Genomic DNA, 25,644 nt, shown 5'->3' with positions numbered 1-25,644 from the left:
CCCAAGAAGCCAGTTGCCGGAGGTGAGGTCTTCGGTGGGCCTCACTCCACCTGCCCATCCCCCCAGCCAAGCCGGCTCAGCTGCTCTCCTACAAGCTGCCCTGGAGCGTCTCCAGGCCGGAGACCAGGCAGCCTCTGAGCACCTCATGGCAGTTGCAGAGCATTGGGAGAAAGCAGAGGCTGCAGAACGTAGTGAGCTGGCTGCAGAACGTCATCAGCAGGCTGCAGAACGTCGTGAGCAGGCCGAACGCGAGCACCGCTACAAGTGCTCCAGCAGCTCTTTCCAGCCCGATGTGAGTTGCGAGAGGTCCGGGTTCCCAAACTGCGGGCGGAGGACTTTCCCCTACTGGACAAAGATGGGGACCTGGACACCTTTTTATTGGCATTTGAGATGGCCTGCCATCAGTACCAGCTGCCAGAGGACCAGTGGGTCAGATTCACGCCACGGCTCAGAGGAAAAGCCCTTGAAATCTTCGGGTACCTGCCCAGCAAGACCATCCTGAGCTATGAGGACATCAAACAGGCTCTGGTCAGGCAGTATAACTTAACCCCTGAGTCGTACCGGAAAAAGCTCAGGAATTTGCAGCGGGGTTCTACCCAGAGCTGGGCCTATCACATGCGGGCCTTGCTGAGAGCGGTCGACCAATGGACCACAGGATTGGAGCTCACCACAGTCCAGCAGCTGAAGGAGCTCATCGCCACAGAGCAGTTCTTGGGGAACTGCCCTAGGACCTATAGCAGTACCTCCGCGACCGGAAGCCAAAGGGGGCCTCCGCAACAGCAGCCCTGGCCGATGAATACACCAACAACAGGACTTCAGAGGCCCGGAAACCTGTTGGCTGGAGAGGGGATAAGACACACTCTGCCCCTGCTGGCCCTGTCTCAAGGCCCAAGTGGGCACCGGTCCCGGCTTCACTTTCCACGTCGGTGGGGGAACACCGACTTTACCATCTGTGTAAACAGCCAGGACACTTCAAGCAAGGCCATGTGTCCCCAGCGCCCGTGGGACCCGTCCCAGTCATCGACCCGGAAACCGTCCACTGTGTTGTGTGTGGGTGGTGGTGGTGGGAGGTCCCTTGACAATGTTCAACCAGTCACCGTGGGCCAGGCCTTGGCCATGGGACTTAGAGACACAGGAGCTGAGCTGACACTGGTATGGCTTGAACTGGTGGCACACCAAGATTTACTGCCTGGGAAATCCCTTACTGTCTCCGTGATTGGAGAAGTAGAACTGGCACTGCCCGTCGCCAAGGTCTATTTGGACTGGGGCGGCGGTCGAGGAGCAAGGGAGGTGGCGGTATCCCTGCCAGTGTTTTGCGAGGGAGAGACCTGGGGCGGCTTGTGTCTAAGTACGTGGCCGCTGACACCCCGAGGTCCGATTCCCCAGAATGTGATGTAATGTTCACCCCTGATGATACTGTGAATGTTCATAACATGCCTGTTGATGGGGATGTGGGGGTGGGGGATGTAATGTGTACCTCTCCCCTCAGTGGGGAGGGGGTCATTCCTGCCAGCTGTGCTGAGGCCCCAGGGTGTGGCCAGAAAGCCTGCTGGAACCTGTTGTCCTCTGGTGTGGTGACTGAGGGGACAAGCAGGGAGCAGACAGCTGCGGGGGAGGAGGAGGCAAATGAGGTCAGTGCTGTCCCAGGAGAAGTAGGGCTGCCAGGTAACGCCTCAGTGCAGGGTTCCTCCACAACTGGGATGTCAGAGGGCCAAGTTAGTCCGTCTGGACTGGCAACTTGGTCGGGAACTGAGGGGAAGCAGGCACTCCCAGCGGTGACAGCGGCCATAGCTGCTGTCACGCGCAGTGGGAGTGCTGGGCCCCTAGGGGCCTGATAGCTTTCCCCCTTCTGACCAGGTGGCTGCCGAGTCAGACGGAGGCCAGGAGACAGGTCCCGGGGAACTGACAGAGGACGTGGCAGTCTCGTCCATTCTGGCCACGTCCAGTCACGAGTTTCAGGCAGCGTTAGTGGCTGATGCCAGCCTGACTGCTCTCCAGGAGCAGGCGGCACAGCCCCCCTCGAACTCAGACCTCGAGCGGATAGTCTGGGACCAAGGACAGCTGTAACGGGTCACGGTCCAGCAGGGTTCACCGGAGGCATGACCTAGGGACCGACAGCTCGTGGTACCCTATCAGTTCAGGACGGAATTGTTGCGGGTTGCGCATGATATTCCGATGGCTGGACACCTAGGGGTTGCTAAGACAAAGGCCAGGTTAGCCCAACATTTCTACTGGCCAAAGATAGGGGCTGATGTGGTTGCCTACTGTCGTTAATGTGTCACCTGCCAGCGGGTGGGGAAGGCGGGGTAGTGCCCCAAAGCCCCACTGGTAACGCTGCCCATAATTGAAGAGCCTTTCAGGAGGGTGGCTTTGGATCTGATTGGATAGCTGTCCAACGTCACGCTTTTGTAATGGTGACCATACCGCGTCTCGTGAGTTCGACGTAGGTGACGTGAAGCGGGCACAAGGTCTGGTATTCATCACAAGGGGAATTTTAGGGGACATTATTACTTGAAGCACTATATAGGCATTATTACTAGGAGCACAATAAGGGGGTATTATTATTAATAATAGGGGCATTTTAGGGCAACTTTATTTTTAAGGGGGCACTATAGGGAGCATTATAATAGAGGCACTATAGGGGCATTGTTACTACCAGGGACACTAGAAGGGCATTATTAATGCAGGCATTTTAAGGAGCATTTTACTACTGGGGCACTATTTTTTTTACCCGTGCCCCCACACACACGCACACCAAATAAAGATTTACACACACGCACATACACACGCAGACACACACTCCCCTATGGCTCGCCGGACATTCTCGGCCGAGGAGGCATACGCCCAGCTTGCCTCCGACTCAGAGAGTCCCAGTGAGGACGAGGATGACCCCACATTCCTGTTGTCATCCAGGTCCTCCTCATCATCTAGCGATGATGATGAGCCCCCAAGGCGGTGGAGACGCCGCCAGGCGGAGCAAGTGGACCGCCATGTTAGGGACCCTGTGGCCCAGCCTAGTACGAGCAGCTCTGGGGTTCGTACTGGTTTCCCGACCCACCAGTTAAATCCACCGGAGCACCCTGCCGGTGAACTAGTCTGGTGTAGCCCAGAGCGATACGAGCCCATGATTCCTGATTTTGTAGGCCAATCAGGAATCCAGATTTCCACAGTGGGCTACACAGAATATGACTTTTTTGGTCATTTTTTCAGTGACCCACTGGTAAATCTGATGGTGGAGCAGACAAACCTGTACGCCCAACAGTTCGTTGCTCAACACCCGGGCTCCTTTTTGGCTAGGCCCGGTGACTGGACGCCGGTCAGTGCAGCCGAAATGAGGACATTTTGGGGCCTCGTGCTGCATATGGGCCTGGTCAAGAAACCCAGTGTCAGGCTGTACTGGAGTGGGGACGTCCTATACCAGACCCCACTTTACAGTACGGCCATGACACGCTCCCGGTTTGAGGCCATCCGGAAATGTCTGCATTATTCCGATAATGCAGCATGTCCCCCCCCCCCGAGGTGATCCTGCCCATGACCGTCTGTATAAGATACGGCCGGTCATCGATCACTTTGGGGTCAAATTCATGGAGGCCTATGTACCTGGAAGGGAGGTCGCGGTTGATGAGTCTCTCATTGCGTTCAAGGGGAGACTCATTTTCCGCCAGTATGTGCCCTCGAGCGGGCGAGGTATGGCATGAAGCTATACAAAATTTGTGAGAGTACCTCAGGGTACACTTACAAATTTCATATATATGAGGGGCGAGATTCCCGGATTCAACCCCCAGAATGTCCCCCCACTCTCGGTGTTACAGGGAAACTTGTATGGGACCTTATGCACCCACTGCTTGTTCCAGTCCCTTGCCGCCAGATCCACGTCCGCTTGTGGGACCGTGCGGAAAAATCAACACAGCCTCCCTGCCCTCCCCCTCCAGGTACCTATCCCCAGGGGTGAGACCCGTTCCCTTACCACTGGAAACCTGTTGCTGGTCAGGTATAAGGACAAGAGGGATGTCCTTATGCTGTCCACAATTCATGGTAACGCATCACCCCTGTCCCTGTGCGAGGTACCGCGGCAACGGTCCTCAAGCCCGATTGTATCGTCCACTACAATCAGTATATGGGAGAAGTTGATCTCTCTGATCAAGTCCTCAAGCCATATAACGCCATGCGCAAAACCCGTGCATGGTACAAAAAAGTTGCGGTCTACTTGGTACAGGTTGCCATGTGCAACTCTTTTGTGCTGTCCCGGAGCGCTGGCAACAGAGGGACATTCCTCCAGTTCTATGAGGCAGTCCTCAAGGCCCTGATCTTTTCGGACCGGGAAAGAGCAGGCCGAAGTACCTCGGGAACTGTAGGCACCCGGATCGTCCCTGGCCAACACTTTCCAGGTGTGGTCCCCCATACTGGAAAGAAGGGATGAACCCAAAAAAGGTGCAGAGTGTGTCACAGGAGGGGGATACGGAAGGACACCACAACTCAATGTGACACGTGCCCCGATCATCCGGGCCTCTGCATTATTGGTTGCTTCAGAGAGTATCACACTTACATGGAGTACTACATTTATATCCCAATTTAGCACTGACTTCGGATAAAATAACTGGCTCTCAGACTTGAGACACCCAAAAAACTAAAATAATATATTAAAAATAGACATATTAGGTATAGCCGCGTGGGTAATAATCTCCTCTATACAAATACCCCATGAAATAACCCCCCCAGATTAACACGGTCCCAAAAAAAAAAAAAAAAATGGTGCAAAAAAGATTTTTTTTGTCACCTTACATAATAAAAAGTTTAATAGCAAGCAATCAAAAAGTCATATAGCCCCCAAAATAGTGCCAATAAAACCGTCGTCTCATCCCGCAAAAAATGAGCCCCCACATAAGATAATCGGATAAAGAATAAAATGACTCTTAGACTTTAGAGATACAAAAAATATTTTTTTTTTGTATCAAAAAGGATAATATAGTCTAAAACCGAAATAAATGTAAATGTAAATCGCCGCGTCCGTAAGAATCTCCTTTATAAAAATACCTCATGACCCAACCCACCAGATTAACACGGTCCAAAAAAAAAAAAAAATTTTTTTTTTTTTGTCACCTTACATAACAAAAAGTTTCATAGCAAGCGATCAAAAAGTCATATAGCCCCCAAAATAGTGCCAATAAAACCATCCGCTCATCCCGCAAAAAATAAGCCCCCACATAAGATAATCGGATTAAAAATAAAAAACATGACACTTAGAATTTTTTTTGTAGCAAAAAGGATAACATAGTCAAAAAACTAAATAATTGTAAAAAAAAATAGTAGACGTATTAGGTATCGCTGCGTCCGTAAGAATCTCCTCTATAAAAATATCCCATGACCTAACCCCCCAGATTAACACGGTAAAAAACAAACAAAAAAAAACGGTGCCAAAACCGCTATTTTTGCCACTTTTCCATTTCAATCAGTTTTTTCCGGTAACAAAACAAGGGTTAACAACCAAACAAAAGTTAGTATTTATTAGCCTGATACTGCAGTTTACAGAAATGCCACATTTGTGGTCGTAAACTGCTGTATCAGTAAAAGGGAGGCCGCAAAAGGAAAGGACCGACATGGTTTCTGGAAGGCCGATTTTGATGGCCTTTTTTATTGATACCATGTCCCTTTTGAAGCCCCTCTGATGCCCCCCTAGAGTAAAAACTCCCTAAAAGTGACCCCATCTAAGAAACTACACCCCTCAAGGTTTTCAAAACTGATTATACAAACTTTATTAACCCTTTAGGTGTTCCTCAACAGTTAATGGCAAATGGAGATGAAATTTCAGAATTTCAATTTTTGGTAACCTTGCCTCACAAAAATTTAATATAGAGCAACCAAAAATCATATGTACCCTAAAAAATAGTCCCCCACAAAATGCCACCTTATCCCGTAGTTTCCAAAATGGGGTCACTTTTAGGGAGTTTCTACTCCAGGGGTGCATCAGGGGGGTTGAAACAGGACACGGTGTAAATAAACCAGTCTATAAAAATCAGCCCTTCAAAAACCAAACGGCGCACCTTTCACTCTACGTCCCGCTGTGTGGCCGTACGGTAGTTTACGGCCACATATTGGGTGTTTCTGTAAACGGCAGAGTCAGGGCAATAAAGATACAGTCTTGTTTGGCTGTTAACCCTTGCTTTGTTAGTGGAAAAAATGGGTTAAAATGGAAAATTAGGCAAAAAAAGGAAATTTTCAAATTTCATCCCCAATTGCCAATAACTCTTGTGCAACACCTAAAGGGTTAACGACGTATGTAAAATCAGTTTTGAATACCTTGAGGGGTGTAGTTTCCTAGATGGGGTCACTTTTAGGGAGTTTCTACTCCAGGGTTGCATCAGGGGGGTTGAAACAGGACACGGTGTAAATAAACCGGTCCATAAAAATCAGCCCTCCAAAAACCAAACGGCGCACCTTTCACTCTACGCCCCACTGTGTGGCCGTACAGTAGTTTACGGCCACATATTGGGTGTTTCTGTAAACGGCAGAGTCAGGGCAATAAAGATACAGTCTTGTTTGGCTGTTAACCCTTGCTTTGTTAGTGGAAAAAATGGGTTAAAATTGAAAATTAGACAAAAAAATGAAATTCTCAAATTTCATCCCCATTTGCCAATAACTCTTGTGCAACACCTAAAGGGTTAAAAACATATGTAAAAACTGTTTTGAATACCTTGAGGGGTGTAGTTTCTTAGATGGGGTCATTTTTGGGTGGTTTCTATTATGTAAGCCTCGCAAAGTGACTTACGACCTGAACTGGTCCCTAAGAATTGGGTTTTTGTAAATTTCAGAAAAATTTCAAGATTTGCTTCTAAACTTCTAACCCTTGTAACATCCCCAAAAAATAAAATATCATTCCCAAAATAATTCAAACATGAAGTAGACATATGGGGAATGTAAAGTCATCACAATTTTTTGGGGCATTACTATGTTTAACAGAAGTAGAGAAACTGAAACTTAGAAATTTGCTAATTTTTCCCAATTTTTGGTAAATTAGGTATTTTTTTGTGAAAAAAAAATTTTTTTTTACTTCATTTTACCAGTATCATGAAGTACAATATGTGACGAAAATGGTTTTAAAGTTATCAGCACTTAAAGTGACACTGGTCAGATTTGCAAAAAATGGCCTGGTCCTTAAGGTGAAATAAGGCTGTGTCCCTATGGGGTTAAAATGGAAAATCTGCCAAAAAAGTGAAATTCTGAGTGAAGTTTTGAATACCTTGAGGGGTGTAGTTTACAAAATGGGGCCATTTATGGGTGGTTTCTATTATGTAAGCCTCACAAAGTGACTTCAGACTTGAACTGGTCCTTAAAAAGTGGGTTTTGGAATTTTTCTGAAAAATTTCAAGATTTGCTTCTAAACTTCTAAGCCTTCTAATGTCCCAAAAAAAAAGAAAATGCAATTTACAAAATGATCCAAACATGAAGTAGACATATTTTAGGAGGTATCACTATCTGTTTTAAAAGCAGATAAATTGAAATTTAGAAAATTGCAAATGTTTTCACATTTTTAGTAAATTTAGTATTTTTTTAATAAATAAAAATGAAATATTTTGACTCAAAATTACCACTGTCATGAAGTACAACATGTGACGAGAAAACAGTCTCAGAATGGCCTGGATAAGTAAAAGCGTTTTAAAGTTATCACCACATAAAGTGACACTGGTCAGATTTGCAAAAAATGGCCTGATCCTTAAGGTGAAAAATGGCAAGGTCCTTAAGGGGTTAAAGTGTAACTACCATTTCATTTTTTATGCCCTAAGGGTATAGTAAACCATACAGTATAAGTGCGTTTGTGTTTTAAAATGTAATCATTTTCAGTTTTACCTCATAATAACTCAGACACCTGCATGCTACATTCCCATTCTGCAGCCATCTTCCCACAGCGTTGTTATGTGCAGTCCGCCTTCCCTGCGGAGGTGAATAGCGCTGAGTGTGTGTTTACACTGTTTTAGGAGATACACTGCCTCCTCCTAGCTCCCTGTACTTCCAGACGGCTTCAAGGACATGGTAAACATCATCATAGGAAATCCTTTGTAGACCATCTTAGGAAGATGCTGAAAGCAAAGCGCAGAGAAATAGTATTACTAAGGCCTGAATACAGACATCAGAAAGGTAAAATTAAGTAAAAAATAAAGCTTCATAAATATCTTCCCTTCAGCAGCAGGAATTTCTTTTTTGGTAGTGAAAATACAGTTACACTTTAATATACAGTATGCTACTTATTATTTGTACAGCTGACAGCCAAGGAAGGAGCAATGACAACTTCTCAATGAAAAACAGTATGAAGCAGTACAACAATAGCAGTATCAAAGCAAAGAACAACGATAATTAATGGGGTCTGATGACCTATTCTTAGGATAACCCCTTTAAGCTTTATTAACATAAAATCATAAAACCTCTTTAAAATGATATGCTAGGGTTTTATTAATTGAGGGTACACTTAGACTGTCATATTAAAAAATATTAAAGGGGTTGTCCTTTTTTTATTTACTATTGATAATCTATCCTGAGTATAGATCATGAATATCAGATTGGTGGGGGTCTCACTCCCAGCACCCCCTCCAATCAGCTGTTTGAAGAGAAGACAACGCTTGTATGAGCACTGCCTTCTCTGCTCTGTTTACCTGCTCACTACAGCAATTGCAGTTGTGGGCAGGTGTAATTACAAGTATGGTGTCCCCATTCACTTCTATGGGATGGCTCTGTAGTATTCACTTTAACAGATGGAGCTGTTCCATAGAAGTGAATGGGGAAGCCGCAATTGCTGCAGTGCGCAGGCAAACAGAATAGAGAAGGCAGTGTTCCTACAAGTGTTGCGTTCTCCTCAAACCGCTGATCTGGGGGGTGCCGGGAGTCGGACCTCTCCGATCTGATATTAATGACCTATCCTAAGGATTTTAAGCTAGCAATGCAATAACTGAATACAATTAAATTGATCCATTACTATTCTCTTATTTGTTCTGGGTGATTACAGGAAACCTAGTGATTGTTACTGGCGGATATTTCCGAGGAGATTTTGTATGGTACAGTATAGACTGGGTTCTCATTTATGATTCTTCTGATAACTGTTGGAGAGATGGACCACCTATGAAGATCTCTCGAAACTGCCACTGTGCAGTGGGAATAGGACTGCACCTCTATGTCATTGGTGGGAGCACAGATGAAGGCGTTGTTGCAGATGTAGAGCGTTTGAATCTAGCAGAGATGACATGGGAGAGCCGGAAACCTCTCATTAGACCCGTTGAAAGAGCAGCAGCTGTCAGTGTCGATAGCAGGCTGTATGTTATATGTGGCCGTGATGAGAATGGTGATGTCTATAGTGGGATACAGATGCTGAACACAAAGACAGATGTGTGGAATGTCATCACCTACTCTCCTATGCCCAGGTACAGTAGAAGAGCTTGATAAATTCCTTTGTGTGTATTTTTGCATTATATTGGTCACAGTGAATTGTTTGGTCCATACATTGCTAAGTTCATCTTTCCAAGCAAAGCCAATCACAGTAGAAAGTGACACAGTGCTTAGCTGACCATTCGTTTCAGTGACTGCGAGGGTCTCAACATGACATGTCAGAAGCTTTTAAAGAGACAGCTGCACCTTAAAATGAAAAATTGGGCTAAACATTTCAAAATTATAGTTTATCACTAGAACGACGCCCTAAAAAGTGAACGAGAGCGCACTGCGCATGTGCAGCGTGCTCTCCATTCATTACTATGGGAGTTCCAAAAATAGCTGAGCGAGCACACTTGGCTATTTTTGGAAGTCCCATAGAAATTAATGGAGAGCGTACTGCGTGACCACTTCTCCATTCAGCTCTATGGGACTGCCGGAAATAGCCGAACAAGTGCTTTTTTGCAACATTTTAAAAAGTTGCATGTCATAAGTATAGCTTAAAAGTGATCCACTGGCAAAACTTTCTTAAAGTGGCATTAGAAGGCGCAGCTACTAAACAGTCGCAAAATGTCACACACGACATCACTTGCAACTTTTTATGCCACAAAACTAGCATAGCAGATTTGGCTACATGCACACTACAGTAAAAAAACAAACAAAAACGGACGCTAAAAATAATCCCATTCTATTGTATGGGGGCAGTCGGTCAGTGAAAATGGACAAGCTAGAACATCTTCTATTTTTTTATGTCCTTTATTCACTGGTTGTCCAAAAAATTGCCATGTGAATAACCACATTGATTGCCATTGTTCTTAAATCGGACGTGTGACGGCCGTAAAAAAAACTATAGATATTAAGTGTGATGGGTCAGTTTCATTAAATAAGTTCAAACATTGTTCGATGATTCCTTGGGAACTCTTTTTCTAGCATTACATATTGTTTAAATCCTTAAAAAGTCTGCTACAATACTTTTTTATATCATGTAGTGGCTTAAAATAATAAAAGTTTAATGTTGAAAATAAAAACTATGAAGAAAACTGAGAGAAATGGCTCTCCTCTAAAAGTAAGATTTGCTACAGTAGCTCAACCATGGTATCTTCACAAAGCTAAGAAGGTCCTTATTCGCTGAGTAGGTCAAAAAGGCCAAAACAGAGTTTATCCTTTTCGTAAGATAGCTTCTACATCTACAATACAACAGACTTTCGCACTTCCTTTTAAACTGATATTATCTGTCAGATTATTGGGGAAGAGCGTTTGTATAAAGTGTGACAGTGTAAGGCAACTTTCACACCAGAGTTTTTGCTGGATCCGGCATGGATCAGCAAAAATACTTCCGTCGCGACAATACAACCGTCTTCATCTGTTCTGAACGGATCCGGTTGTATAACATAGCAATGATGGATCAGTCGCTAAAACCATTGGAAGTCAATGGAGGACAGATCCGTTTTCTATTGTGTCTGAAAAAACGGATCCACCACCATTGACTTACACTGTGTGTCATGACGGATCCATCTTGCTCCGCACCACATCGCGGATAGAAAAACATTGCTTGCAGCGTTTTTATGTCTGTGATGGGGACTCAACCAAATGGAATGGAATGCATTCTGGTATATTCCGTTTCATTCAGATCAGTTTTGTCCCCCTTGAGAATGAATGGGTACAAAACTGAAGTGTTTTCCCCCGCTATTGAGTTCCTATGATGGATTTCAATAGCAGAAAGGGAAAGTGCAGATGGGAAAGTAGCTTAAAGCCCCTTTCACACGGGCGAGTATTCCGCGCGGGTGCAGTGCGTGATGTGAACGCATTGCACCCGCACTGAATCTGGACCCATTCATTTCTATGGGGCTGTGCACACGAGAGGTGATTTTCACGCATCACTTGTGCATTACGTGAAAATCGCAGCATGTTCTATATTGTGCGTTCCGGTGCGATAATCCACGCAACGCAGGCCCCATAGAAGTGAATGGGGCTACGTGAAAATCGCAAGCATCCGCAAACAAGTGCGGATGCGGTGCGATTTTCACGCACGGTTGCTCGGAGACGATCGGGATGGAGACCCGATCATTTTATTATTTTCCCTTATAACATGGTTATAAGGAAAAATAATAGCATTCTGAATACAGAATGCATAGTACAATAGCACTGGAGGGGTTAAAAAATAAAAATTTAACTCACCTTAATCCACTTGATCGCGCAGCCCGGCTTCTCTTCTGTCTCTTTCTTTGCTGATTGCAGGAAAAGGACCTGTGGTGACGTCACTCCGGTCATCACATGATCCATCACCATGGTAAAAAATCATGTGACGGACCATGTGATGACCGGAGTGACGTCACCACAGGTCCTTTTCCTCCACACAGCAAAGAAAGAAGCCAGAAGAGATGCCGGCTGCGCAATCAAGTGATTAAGGTGAGTTAATTTTGTACAAAAAAATTTAACCCCTCCAGTGCTATTTTACTTAGCATTCTGTTTTCCCTTATAACCATGTTCGTGGTGTATAAACAACAATCTGCTGCACTGAAACAATGATTTTCCATGGGGACAAGCGATCACTTGTCCCCATACAGCTGAGGTGATTGCTGCATTTACACGCAACAGTCACTTTCACAGATGATCTGACAGTGATCGGGGGCATCTGCTTCAATCTGGATCATCTGTCAGATAATCGGTCCGTGTAAAAGGACCCTGACTCTTGTCTCTTACGGACATTACAAAGATGTGGATAACCACAGACTTATTCACCACTTAGTTTAGAGTAAATTTATTTATTTATTTGTGGCATGCCATAGTCACATTTCAGATGTTTTGATTAGTGGTGTCAGGGTGCTGAGACCCTTGTCAATGGCTAAAATGAATCACCTCTGTTTGGATCTACACAGAGAGCAGAGTGGTATAGGGAATCATTGAACATACACCACTTAATCAGCTATCTGAGAAAGATTTAAAGTAGCTACAGTGGGATCGGAAAGTTTGGGCAACCTTGTTAATCGTCATGATTTTCCTGTATAAATCGTTGGTTGTTACGATAAAAAATGTCAGTTAAATATATCATATAGGAGACACACACAGTGATATTTGAGAAGTGAAATGAAGTTTATTGGATTTACAGAAAATGTTCTATAATTGTTTAAACAACATTAGGCAGGTGCATAAATTTGGGCACTGTTGTCATTTTATTGATTCCAAAACCTTTAGAACTAATTATTGGAACTCAAATTGGCTTGGTAAGCTCAGTGACCCCTGACCTACATACACAGGTGAATCCAATTATGAGAGTATTTAAGGGGGTCAATTGTAAGTTTCCCTCCTCTTTTAATTTTCTCTGAAGAGTAGCAACATGGGGGTCTCAAAACAACTCTCAAATGACCTGAAGACAAAGATTGTTCACCATCATGGTTTAGGGGAAGGATACAGAAAGCTGTCTCAGAGATTTCCGATGTCTGTTTCCATAGTTAGGAACATATTGAGGAAATGGAAGACCACAGGCTCAGTTCAAGTTAAGGCTCGAAGTGGCAGACCAAGAAAAAATCTCGGATATATAGAAGCGACGAATGGTGAGAACAGTCAGAGTCAACCCACAGACCAGCACCAAAGACCTACAACATCATCTTGCTGCAGATCGAGTCACTGTGCTTCGTTCAACCATTCGGCGCACTTTACACAAGGAGATGCTGTATGCGAGAGTGATGCAAAGGAAGCCTTTTCTCCGCCCACAGCACAAAAAGTGCCACTTGAGGTGGGCTAAAGCAAATTTGGACAAGCCAACTTAATTTTGGAATAAGGTGCTATGGACTGATGAAACAAAAATTTAGTTATTTGGCCATAACAAGAGGCGGTATGCATAGAGGAAAAAGAACACAGCATTCCAAGAAAAACACCTGCTACCTACAGTAAAATATGGTGGTGGTTCCATCATGCTGTGGGGCTGTGTGGCCAGTGCAGGGACTGGGAATCTTGTCAAAGTTGAGTGACGCATGGATTCCACTCAGTATCAGCAGATTCTGGAGACCAATGTCCAGGAATCAGTGACAAAGCTGAAGCTGCGCCGGGGCTGGATCTTTCAACAAGACGATGACCCTAAACACTGCTCAAAATACACTAAGGCATTTAAGCAGAGGAACAAGTACAACGTTCTGGAATGGCCATCTCAGTCCCCAGACCTGAATATAATTGAAAATCTGTGGTGTGACTTAAAGAGAGCTGTCCATGCTCGAAAGCCATCAAACCTGAATGAACTAAAGATGTTTTGTAAAGAGGAATGGTCCAAAATACCTTCAACCAGAATCCAGACTCTCATTGGAACCTACAGGAAGCTTTTAGAGGCTGTAATTTCTGCAAAAGGAGGATCTACAAAATATTGATTTCATTTCTTTTTTGTGGTGCCCAAATTTATGTACCTGCCTAATTTTGTTTAAACAATTATAGCACACTTTCTGTAAATCCAATAAACTTCATTTCACTTCTGAAATATCACTGTGTGTGTCTCCTATATGATATATTTAACTGACATTTTTTATCGTAAAAACCAACGATTTATACAGGAAAATCATGACGATTAACAAGGTTGCCCAAACTTTCGCATCCCACTGTATGTAAGAGGCACATGTAACAGGGAGCCAGCGATGCACTTCCTCCTTCCTGCACCGCCGGCATCCTGCCTCTGTGCAGGAGCGAGGACGTGGCCGGCGTCCTCATCTCCATGGAGACCAGGGGGCGGGGAGGACCCAGCCGCGCACGCCTCCTCAGCGTGGCCGACATCCTCCGAGCTGATGTGAACTAAGCGCTGATCGGAAGTAATCGGCGCTCAGATGGTTTAGGCTGGACTTGGGTCACGTGATGCTGGCAACATCACGTGACTCACTTGTTCCTGCTATTTAAACAGGCAGCTTGCTGGTCACAGGTTGCCTGTGATTGGTCTTTCAACCTCACTAGCATTTGCCTGCATGTGTGTCTTTGTGTACTCAACCTCGGCTTGATTTTGTCTCTCGATCCTGTGTTACCCCTTTGTAGTTCGTGACCTCCTGACTCCTGACCTTGGCTTGCATTTGACGTTGATTTTAGTGTTTCCCCTGGTACTGACCTGATCTCCTGGTTCTGACCTCGTCGAGTTTTGACCTTGGTATTGTGTTCTGCTTAGCGTTTGCTTCTGTGTGTTCTGTCCTAGCTTTGCTGTTTTCTCCACTTTTGTTCCTCCCTATAAGCAGTGATGGCCAGTTTGCATTGTTCGCCCGCGAACATATGCGGGCTGCCATATTTTTTCACAAGTCCGGCGAGGCACAGGTAAGCCCTTACCTGTGCCTGTGCACAAGCCGGTCTGAAAACAAGTGCGGTCAGCGGGAGCAGGCAGCCTTCATTGGTCTGTTTTCAGAACTGCCTGCTCCCGGTGACCGCATTTGTTTTCAGACCGGCTCGTGGCACAGGCACAGGTAAGGGCTTACCTGTGCCTCGCCAGACTTGTGAAAAAAGATGGCAGCCCGCATATGTTCGTGGGCGAACAATGCGAACTGGCCATCACTGCCTATAAGCCCCCGCACGTACTTAAGCTAGGGTCCGCCACCCAGTTGTACACCATCAGTTAGGACGGTCTGTGCAAGTAGGTGGGAATAGTGGTGTGGGTGGAGCTTAGGGCTGCACTTATCCCTACCATTTGTGACAGAATCACAGGTCATACCTAATACCATGGACCCTATTTGAGTACTTACTGATCAGGTATATAATCCCGCCCAAATGGTGCAGGATTTGGCAAAGAGGTTATAGCAGCATGAATTGCAGCAGCCTCCACCTGTAGCGGTGTGACGAAACCAACCTCGCCACGGTGTTTTGGAGGGGGCTGGTTGCTAGCCTCTTGCCTCAGGATTATGGCCCATACTAACTTTAAAGAAAACAGACCGGCCGCACAGCTTAAATCTGTCTTTGGAATTGTGTTTTATGTTATTATGCGTTCGGTTAAATTGTATGTTATGTGAGGGCACCCAGATAGCTAATATTATTGTATTCGTGTATTCTGAGTGCCATTCACCTAATGATATGCACTCAGACTTGAGCTATCTGGGGATATGTTAAATGTCTGTGTTTGCTGTGGGGGTGTGACATTGTGTGTTTGGGTGGTGATTCCTGTCCTGTTGTCTCCACGTGTGTATTGGTGTTTTCCCTTTGTCCTGAGACATAATTGGATTGCTCCTCGGGTGTCGCCAGGCAGAGAGGAGGAAACCATGATGCATTGTGGGGATGTGTTGTGTCTGTGTATCCTGAATTTCTGCATATCTGTCCTGTGTCGCAGTCTCCATTCTGGTCCCCTAAGGGCGTGGCCACCAGATGGGGACCTGCATAAATACGGGCGGGTAGCCCTCAATAAAGGGTTCCTGTTTTATCCTTCATCATGCTGAGACTGGTGTTTGGATAACTGATCAAACTGGGGGATTGCTATACGCTGAAGATTTTCTATACTCCCCTGGCATAACTACGAGCTCTTGTAAGAGCTGTTCCTGCTCTCTGGCTGTAGGAGAGGTTCACCCACTGGAGCCTGGAGCCTTGTCGTAGGTCCAGCGTGGGTGGAGGACGGTGAGACCCCAACCAAGCTGCGGCGGTTCGTGGGGTCTGCAGGGCGTATGGTGTCAAGTGGAGTGCTTGGAGTCCTTGGAAAGCACTAGGAGCATCTATCGACGGAGGTACCCGGTCGGGGTGCTAGGCGTTCCGTTACATTGGTGGCAAGCAGTGGGATGGCGTCCTAGTGTGAGGAGAAGCAGCTCGGAGACACCGTTCGTGGAGTATATTGAGGGCAACGCTAGTATCCGTACAGCGCCCCTGGCTACAGCAGGATGGAATCGGCTAGTCTTCGAACAGCGTTCCACTACGAGGAGGATGATGACCCGGACTGGAGGGATGCAGACAGAAAGGAAGTCTGGTATGATGCCCTGGAAGATGCCCAGCGGCGGCGAGGTGAGAGTCTCCCCAGTTATGAGCAGCGGCTACAAAAGCGTGTGGCGATGCGGATGGGTCTCTTGGGAGAGCAGCCCCTGGATGACTGGGTAACAGAGCTCCAGAACCTGGTATGTAAGGAGCTTTGGCTAGAGGACGCTTACCAGGCCCTAAGGTGGCATGTCATTCAACATTCCCCCTGGATGGCTGAGCACGACAGACCCGAGGGTGAGGATTATGATGGACCTGGGTTACTATGGGATGCCTTGGAGGAGGACATTGATCTTGGCAGCACGGAGGAGTCTAGGTTTTGGGACATCTACGACTACCGGATGGGCATGCATGATTATGCTGACGGAAGGGAGGTGAGCAAAGACATGATCCACCTGGTAACAAGGGAGTGGGAGCTGGAGCAGACCTACCAACACCTGCTCAGCTCTGTTCATCCCCAACCTACTCGACAAGTAGAGCCAGATCTGCCCTCCTACAACTGGGAAGACTTGCCGGCGATACCCCCTGCTTCCCTACCAACTCCCAAAGTAGGGAACTTCATTGACTGGTTCTGGGAAGACGTCCCGACGGCAGGTAGAGATGGGACCGAAGTCTCTCCACCGGCCCTACAGGGATGCTGGGTAGCTGGCCCAGATCCCCAACTACAGCCAGCATTACCTGGATTCCAGACAGTCGGTCTGACTTCCCATCGACTGCTTAACTTACAGGGAGAGATGACAACCGGTCTCTCTCCCCAGCGGCAGACAGGATCACAGGGAGAGGAGATTGTCAGTCCCCTGTCCCTGCAGCAACCAGCATTACTAGGAGTGGAGATGGTCGCACCCACTACCCAGCACCAGGCAGCGTTACAGAGAGTTGAGACAGTCGGTCTGACTCCCCAGCAGCAGTGTGTTGTAAAGAGAGAAGAGACAACCGGTCTCTATCCCCAACCACAGGGGGACAGCACCCCTAACCTTGATGGTGCAGATGGGACCGTGGTCTCTGCACCAGGCCTACCAGGATACTGGACGGCCGGTTCAGATCCCCCACCAACCCTGCAGGAATGCCTGGAGGAGGAGGTAAGCGATTCCTCCTCTCCACAGCCGATCTGCAACAAGGTCCTGGGGATAGGATTTCCTGATCCCATCCCAGCGGAAGAGCTGGCATCTGGGCAGAGCGCAGTCGGCCTCTGCCCTCCCCTATCCTCTACTCCAGAGCCGGACTTCCCACAGGCTACCCCAGCGGAAGAGCTGGCCTCTGGGCAGAGCGCAGTCGGCCTCTGCCCTCCCCTATCCTCTTCTCCACAGCCGGACTTCCCACAGGCTACCCCAGCGGAAGAGCTGGCATCTGGGCAGAGCGCAGTCGGCCTCTGCCCTCCCCTATCCTCTTCTTCAGAGCCGGACTCCCCACAAGCGACCCCAGCGGAAGAGCTGGCATCTGGGCAGAGCGCAGTCAGCCTCTGCCCACCAAGTACCTACAGCTCCAAGCTGGAGAACCACAAGGCAGCAAGGAGTCGCAGATGCCCACTCAACAGCTGGGGACATACGGAACAGAGCCAGGCCCCAAAATTCAACAGGTCCAGTATGGGGTTGTGGTTGGACTGCCAGACTAACTCAGGTACTGACCGTGAGGTCAGGTATCTGGTTAGTCTTCCCTGGAAGGGGGAGATGTGTGACGAAACCAACCTCGCCACGGTGTTTTGGAGGGGGCTGGTTGCTAGCCTCTTGCCTCAGGATTATGGCCCATACTAACTTTAAAGAAAACAGACCGGCCGCACAGCTTAAATCTGTCTTTGGAATTGTGTTTTATGTTATTATGCGTTCGGTTAAATTGTATGTTATGTGAGGGCACCCAGATAGCTAATATTATTGTATTCGTGTATTCTGAGTGCCATTCACCTAATGATATGCACTCAGACTTGAGCTATCTGGGGATATGTTAAATGTCTGTGTTTGCTGTGGGGGTGTGACATTGTGTGTTTGGGTGGTGATTCCTGTCCTGTTGTCTCCACGTGTGTATTGGTGTTTTCCCTTTGTCCTGAGACATAATTGGATTGCTCCTCGGGTGTCGCCAGGCAGAGAGGAGGAAACCATGATGCATTGTGGGGATGTGTTGTGTCTGTGTATCCTGAATTTCTGCATATCTGTCCTGTGTCGCAGTCTCCATTCTGGTCCCCTAAGGGCGTGGCCACCAGATGGGGACCTGCATAAATACGGGCGGGTAGCCCTCAATAAAGGGTTCCTGTTTTATCCTTCTTCATGCTGAGACTGGTGTTTGGATAACTGATCAAACTGGGGGATTGCTATACGCTGAAGATTTTCTATACTCCCCTGGCATAACTACGAGCTCTTGTAAGAGCTGTTCCTGCTCTCTGGCTGTAGGAGAGGTTCACCCACTGGAGCCTGGAGCCTTGTCGTAGGTCCAGCGTGGGTGGAGGACGGTGAGACCCCAACCAAGCTGCGGCGGTTCGTGGGGTCTGCAGGGCGTATGGTGTCAAGTGGAGTGCTTGGAGTCCTTGGAAAGCACTAGGAGCATCTATCGATGGAGGTACCCGGTCGGGGTGCTAGGCGTTCCGTTACAAGCGGCCTCCTCCGCTATGACTCTTGAACTTCATTTCAAACTGCCTGATCATTTTTCAGGGGACAGGAAGCATTTTTTGACTTTTAAAGAGAGCTGCAAGCTGTATTTTCGGTTGCGCCCTCACTCTTCGAGATCCGAACAATAGAGAGTTGGCATCATTATCTCTTTGTTGCAAGGAGACCCACAAGAATGGGCTTACTCTCTCCACACGGAGTTCCCCTTGCCTAATGTTGAGGTGTTTTTTTAGGCCTTAAGTGTGCTTTACGATGAACCTTATAAGGCGGCCGTTGCTGAGAGTCAGTCAGGGAGACAAACCCGTTGAGGAATATTGCACCAAATTTTGGAAATGGTGCATTTCCTGTGGGTGGAATGATCCGGTGCTTAGATGTCAGTTCCAGTTAGGACTCTAAGAAAATGTGAAATATATGTTGGTCAGTTACCCCCTCCCTGACACCTTAGAACAGATTATGACTCTAGCTGTTAGACTGGACCGACGATTTAGTGAAAGACAAAGAGAACAACTGACATCTCCACTGGTGGTGGTCACACCTGTACCCTCACCCTCAAGACTCCAAGTTGAGATCATCCAGGGGAGCCCATGCAGCTCGAAATGACCAGGAGAGATCTGAGACGTCAAAAGGGTGCCTGCTTTTATTGCGGAGAATTGGATCATTGGTTACGGCAATGTCCTAAAGTTCCTCCTTCCAGGAGATCTTCATGTCTAGATGCCCAGAAGGGTAAGGTACTTCCCAAGATGGTTAAAGAGAAAGTGTTGTCACCAGTGGTTATTTCTTTTGGCTCCAGTAAAGGGTTTGGGAAGGCATTTGTTAATTCTGGGTCTGCCTCTAATTTTATTGACCAATAACTTCGCTCTTTCCTTTGGTCTGCAGATGTTGTCCCTCGCTAACCCTATTCATATTATTGCCATTGATGGGCACCTTTGGTGGGCGGGACAGTAGAATATTGTACCCCAGAAGTAACCTTGACTGTGGGTGTCTGTCATATGGAGTGTACTTCTTTTTTGGTTTCAAAAAAATTACCCGTGGAGGTAGTTCTAGGTCTACCTTGGCTCCAGGTTCATAATTCAGCTATCAACTGGTCCATAGGCAAATTAGATAAATGGGGGTGAAATATGATTCTTGTTGTCCACCTGTTATTCAGGCCGGAGTCTCTGCGGAGTCAAACTGTCTTCCCTCGTATATCAACGACATCAGCTGATGTTTTTTCCATGTCTGAGGTTGATTTCCTTCCCCCTCACAGACCTTATGACTGTGCCATCGACCTTGTTCCGGGATCCAAGTATTCAAGGAGTCGTATTTATAACTTGTCCTGTCCAGAACGGCAGTCTATGAGGGATTACTTGAAGTAAAGCTTACTAAAAGGGCATATTAGGCCCTCGGTATCTTCTATGGGGGCAGGGTTTTTCTTTGTCGCAAAAAAGGATGGTGAATTGATGCCGTGTATTGATTATAGAGAATTCAATAAAATTGCCATCAAGAATCATTACCCCTTGCCCTTAATTCCAGACCTGTTTAACCAAATTCTTGGAGCTCACTGGTTTACTAAACTCGACCTCAGGGGGGCATATCATCTCATTCAAATAAAGGAGGGGGATTAGTGGAAAATGGCCTTTAACCTCTTCCGGACATAGGGCGTACAGGTACTCCCTGATGTCCCGGTACTTAAGGACACAGGAACGTATGTCTTATGTATTTCCGATCACTGCCGCGTGGCAGGCGGTGATTGGAACCCGGTGCCTGCTCAAATAATTGAGCAGGCACCTGGGGACAATGCGTCGGGGGATCGCCTACACGGGGGACCTCCCTCCCCCCGTGTAGGCGATCGCAGCAAACTTTTTATGGGGTGCAAGCATTTTTTTTGTGTGTGCGTACACTGACTGTGGCCCCGCACTCTTAGCGTCCGGGCACTGTTAGCGCATCGCACACCCCACCGCTGATCAACTTCTGATCAACTTTTTTGTCTGTTAGGTTTAGGGTAAGTTCGTGAACACCCGTGCCCCCACACACACGCACACCAAATAAAGTTTAACACACACGCACACACACACTCCCCTATGGCCCGCCGGATGTTCTCGGACAAGTAGGCATACGCCCAGCTTGCCTCCGACTCCGAGAGTCCCAGTGAGGACGAGGATGATCCCACTTTCCTTTTGTCATCCGCGTCCTCCGCTAGCGATGATGATGAGCCCCCAAGGCAGCGGAGATGCCGCCAGGCGGAGCAAGGGGACCGCCATGCTAGGGACCCTGTGGCCCACCCTAGTACGAGCAGCTCTGGGGCTCGTACTAGTTTTCCAGCCCACCAATTAAGTCCACCGGAGCCCCCTGCCGGTGAACTTGCATGGTATACCCCAGAGCGTTCTGAGCCCGTGATTCCTGATTTTGTAGGCCAATGAGGAATTCAGATTTCCACAGTGGGCTTCACTGAATACGACTACTTTGGTCTTTTTTTCAGTGAACACTTTGTAAATCTAATAGTGGAGCAAACAAACCTGTATGCCCAACAGTTTGTTGCTCAACACCCGGGCTCCTTTTAGGCTAGGCCCGGTGGCTGGACTCTGGTCAGTGCAGCTGAGATGAGGATGTTTTGGGGCCTCATGCTGCACATAGGCCTAGTCAAGGAACCTAGTGTCAGGCATTACTGGAATAACGTCCATAACTGGGGACGTCCTCTACCAGGCCCCACTTTACAATACGGCCATGACACGCTCCCATTTTGAGGCCATCTGGAAATGCCTGCATTATTCAGATAATGCAGCATGTCCCCCCCCCCCCCCAAGGTGATCCTGCCTATGACCGGCTGTACAAAATCAGTCCGGTCATCGATCACTTTGGGGCCAAATTTGTACAGGGCTATGTACCTGGAAGGGAGGTATTGGTTGATGAGTCTCTCATTGCTTTCAAGGGGAGACTCCTTTTCTACCAGTATGTTCCCTCAAAGTGGGCGAGGTATGGCGTGAAGCTGTACAAACTTTGTGAGAGTAGCTCAGGGTACACTTACAAGTTTCATGTGTACGAGGGGCGAGATTCCCGTATTCAACCCCCAGAATGTCCCCCAGGTTGCCTTGTACAACTCTTTTGTGCTGTCCCGGAGTTCTGGCAACACAGGAACATTCCTTCAGTTCTTTGAGGCAGTCCTCAAGGCCCTGATCTTTTCTGACTGGGAAAGAGCAGGCCGGAGTACCTCGGGAACTAGAGGCACCCGGATCGTCCCTGGCCAACACTTTCCAGGTGTGGTTCCCCCATACTGGAAAGAAGGGACGGACCCCAAAAAAGTGCAGAGTGTGTCACAGGAGGGGGATACGGAAGGGCACCACTACTCAGTGTGACACGTGCCCCGATCATCCAGGCCTCTGCATTGACGGTTGCTTCAGGGAGTACCACACTACCATGGAGTACTAAATTTATATCCCAATTTAGCCACTGACAATCTATGGTTCTCAGACTTCACTAAAACTAAAAAATATTTTTTTCCAAAAATATTATTTAGTAAAACTAAAATAAAATAAATAAGTTGACATATTAGGTATCGCCACGTCCATAAAAATCTGCTCTATAAAAATAGCCCATGGCTTAACCCCTCAGATGAACACGGTAAAACAAAAAAAATGGTGCAAAAAAAGGTTTTTTGGTCATCTTACATCACAAAAATTGCAATAGCAAGCGAACAAAAAGTCATATGCCCCCCCAAAATAGTGCCAATAAAACGTTTTCTCATCCCGCAAAAAATGAGCCTCTACCTAAGATAATCGGCTAAAAACCCAAAAAAATGACTCTTAGACTATGTAGATACAAAAATTTTTTGGGGGTTTATAAAAAGATAATATAGTGTAAAACATAAATAAAAATTAAAAAAATAGACATATTAGGTATCGCCGCCTCTGTAAGAATCTGCTCTATAAAAATACCCCATGACCTAACCCCTCAGATGAACACGGTAAAAAAATAAATAAAAATGGTGCAAAAAAAGGAATTTTTTTCACCTTACATCACAAAAATTGTAATAGCAAGCGATCAAAAAGTCATATGCCCCCCAAAATAACGCCAATAAAACAGTCCTCTCATCCCGCAAAAAAATGAGCCCTTACCTAAGATAATCGGCTAAAAAAACAAAACAAAAACTCTTAGACTATGGAGATACGATTTTTTTTTTCTTTTGTTTATAATGTTTATAAAAAGATAATATAGTGTAAAATATAAATAAATTTGAAAAAGTAGACATATTAGGTATCGCCGCGTCCGTCAGAATCTGCTCTATAAAAATACCTTATGAACTAACCCCTCAGATAAATACAGTCCAAAAAATTAAATAAAAACTGTGCCAAACTGAAATTTTTGGGCACATTTTCCATTTTTATCAGTTTTTTCCCAGTAACAAAGCAAGGGTTAACAGCCAAACAAAACTTAATATTTATTACCCTGATTCTGCAGTTTACAGAAACACCCCATATGTGATATTTCAATTTGTTAGCCACACGGCGCACCTTTCCCTCTACGCCCTACTGTGTGCCCGTACAGTAGTTTACAGCCACCTAAAGGGTTAACAAAGCTTGTAAAATTAGTTTTGAATACCTTGAGGGGTGCAGTTTCTTAGATGGGGTCACTTTTATGGAGTTTCTACTCTAGGGGTACATCAGGGGGGCTTCAAATGGGACATGGTGTAAATAAACCAGTCCAGCAAAATCTGCCTTCCAAAAATCATACGGCGCACCTTTCCCTCTACGCCCTACTGTGTGCCCGTACAGTAGTTTACGGCCACATATGGAGGGGTTTCTTCAAACTACAGAATCGGGGCAATAAATATAGCATTTTGTTTGGCTGTTAACCCTTGCTTTGTTATTGGAAAAAATGGATTAAAATGGAAAATTTGGCCAAAAATTTACATTCTCAAATTTCATCTCCATTTGCCAATAACTCTTGTGCAACACCTAAAGGGTTAACAACGTTTGTAAAATCAGTTTTGAATACCTTGAGGGGTGTAGTTTCTTAGATGGGGTCACTTTTATGGAGTTTCTACTCTAGGGGTGCATCAGGGGGGCTTCAAATGGGACATGGTGTAAATAAACCAGTCCAGCAAAATCTGCCTTCCAAAAACCATACGGCGCACCTTTCCCCCTACGGCCTACTGTGTGACCGTGGAGTAGTTTACGGCCACATATGGGGTGTATCTGCAAACTACAGAATCAGGGAAATAAATATAGCATTTTGTTTGGCTGTTAACCCTTGCTTTGTTATTGGAAAAAATGGATTAAAATTGAAAATTTGCCAAAAAAATCTAAATTCTCAAATTTCATCTCCATTTGCCAATAACTCTTGTGAAACACCTAAAGGGTTAACAAAGTTTGTAGAATCAGTTTTGAATACCTTGAGGGGTGTTCTTTCTTAGATGGGGTCACTTTTATGGAGTTTCTACTCTAGGGGTGCATCAGAGGGGCTTCAAATTGGGCATGGTGTAAATAAACAAGTCCAGCAAAATCTGCATTCCAAAAACCCACACGGCACACCTTTCCCTCTACGCCCTACAGCGTGCCCGTACAGTAGTTTACGGCCACATATGGGGTGTATCTGCAAACTACAGAATTGGGGCAATAAATATAGCATTTTGTGTGGCTGTTAACCCTTGTTTTATTACTGGAGTAAATAGATTGAAATGGAAAATTTGCCAAAAACTCTAAATTCTGAAATTTGCCATTAACTCTTATGGAACACCTAAAGGGTTAACGACGTTTGTAAAATACGTTTTGAATACCTTGAGGGGGGTGATTTCTAAAATGGGGGAATTTTTGGGTGGTTTCTATTATGTAAGCCTCATAAAGTGACTTCAGACCTGAACTGGTCCCTAAAAATTTGGTTTTTGAAAATTTCTGAAAAATTTCAAGATTTGCTTCTAAACTCTAAGACTTGTAACGTCCCCAAAATCGAAAATGTCATTCCAAAAATGATCCAAACATGAAGTAGACATATGGGGAATGTAAAGTCATAATAATTTTTGGAGGTATTACTATGTATTATACAGGGAGTGCAGAATTATTAGGCAAATGAGTATTTTGACCACATCATCCTCTTTATGCATGTTGTCTTACTCCAAGCTGTATAGGCTCGAAAGCCTACTAGCAATTAAGCATATTAGGTGATGTGCATCTCTGTAATGAGAAGGGGTGTGGTCTAATGACATCAACACCCTATATCAGGTGTGCATAATTATTAGGCAACTTCCTTTCCTTTGGCAAAATGGGTCAAAAGAAGGACTTGACAGGCTCAGAAAAGGCAAAAATAGTGAGATATCTTGCAGAGGGATGCAGCACTCTTAAAATTGCAAAGCTTCTGAAGCGTGATCATCGAACAATCAAGCGTTTCATTCAAAATAGTCAACAGGGTCGCAAGAAGCGTGTGGAAAAACCAAGGCGCAAAATAACTGCCCATGAACTGAGAAAAGTCAAGCGTGCAGCTGCCAAGATGCCACTTGCCACCAGTTTGGCCATATTTCAGAGCGTCAACATCACTGGAGTGCCCAAAAGCACAAGGTGTGCAATACTCAGAGACATGGCCAAGGTAAGAAAGGCTGAAAGACGACCACCACTGAACAAGACACACAAGCTGAAACGTCAAGACTGGGCCAAGAAATATCTCAAGACTGATTTTTCAAAGGTTTTATGGACTGATGAAATGAGAGTGAGTCTTGATGGGCCAGATGGATGGGCCCGTGGCTGGATTGGTAAAGGGCAGA

General features: G+C 46.1%; 1 protein-coding gene across 3 annotated transcripts in view; it reads left to right on the top strand.

The window, feature by feature from the left end:
- Window positions 1-25,644, top strand: part of LOC122946136 (kelch-like protein 23) — an 80,310-nt gene that overhangs the window by 36,985 nt on the left and 17,681 nt on the right. For all 3 annotated transcript variants that reach the window (XM_044305522.1, XM_044305531.1, XM_044305541.1), the window contains exon 2: window positions 8,996-9,407. In XM_044305522.1, coding sequence (XP_044161457.1) covers window positions 8,996-9,407 — 412 coding nt within the window. The remainder of the gene's footprint in view (window positions 1-8,995; window positions 9,408-25,644) is intronic.

Source organism: Bufo gargarizans, chromosome 1, assembly GCF_014858855.1.
Source record: "Bufo gargarizans isolate SCDJY-AF-19 chromosome 1, ASM1485885v1, whole genome shotgun sequence".
Taxonomy (NCBI): Eukaryota; Metazoa; Chordata; class Amphibia; order Anura; family Bufonidae; genus Bufo; species Bufo gargarizans.
The sequence above is the reverse complement of the archived record's forward strand: the minus strand, read 5'-3'. Positions and strand labels throughout refer to the sequence as shown.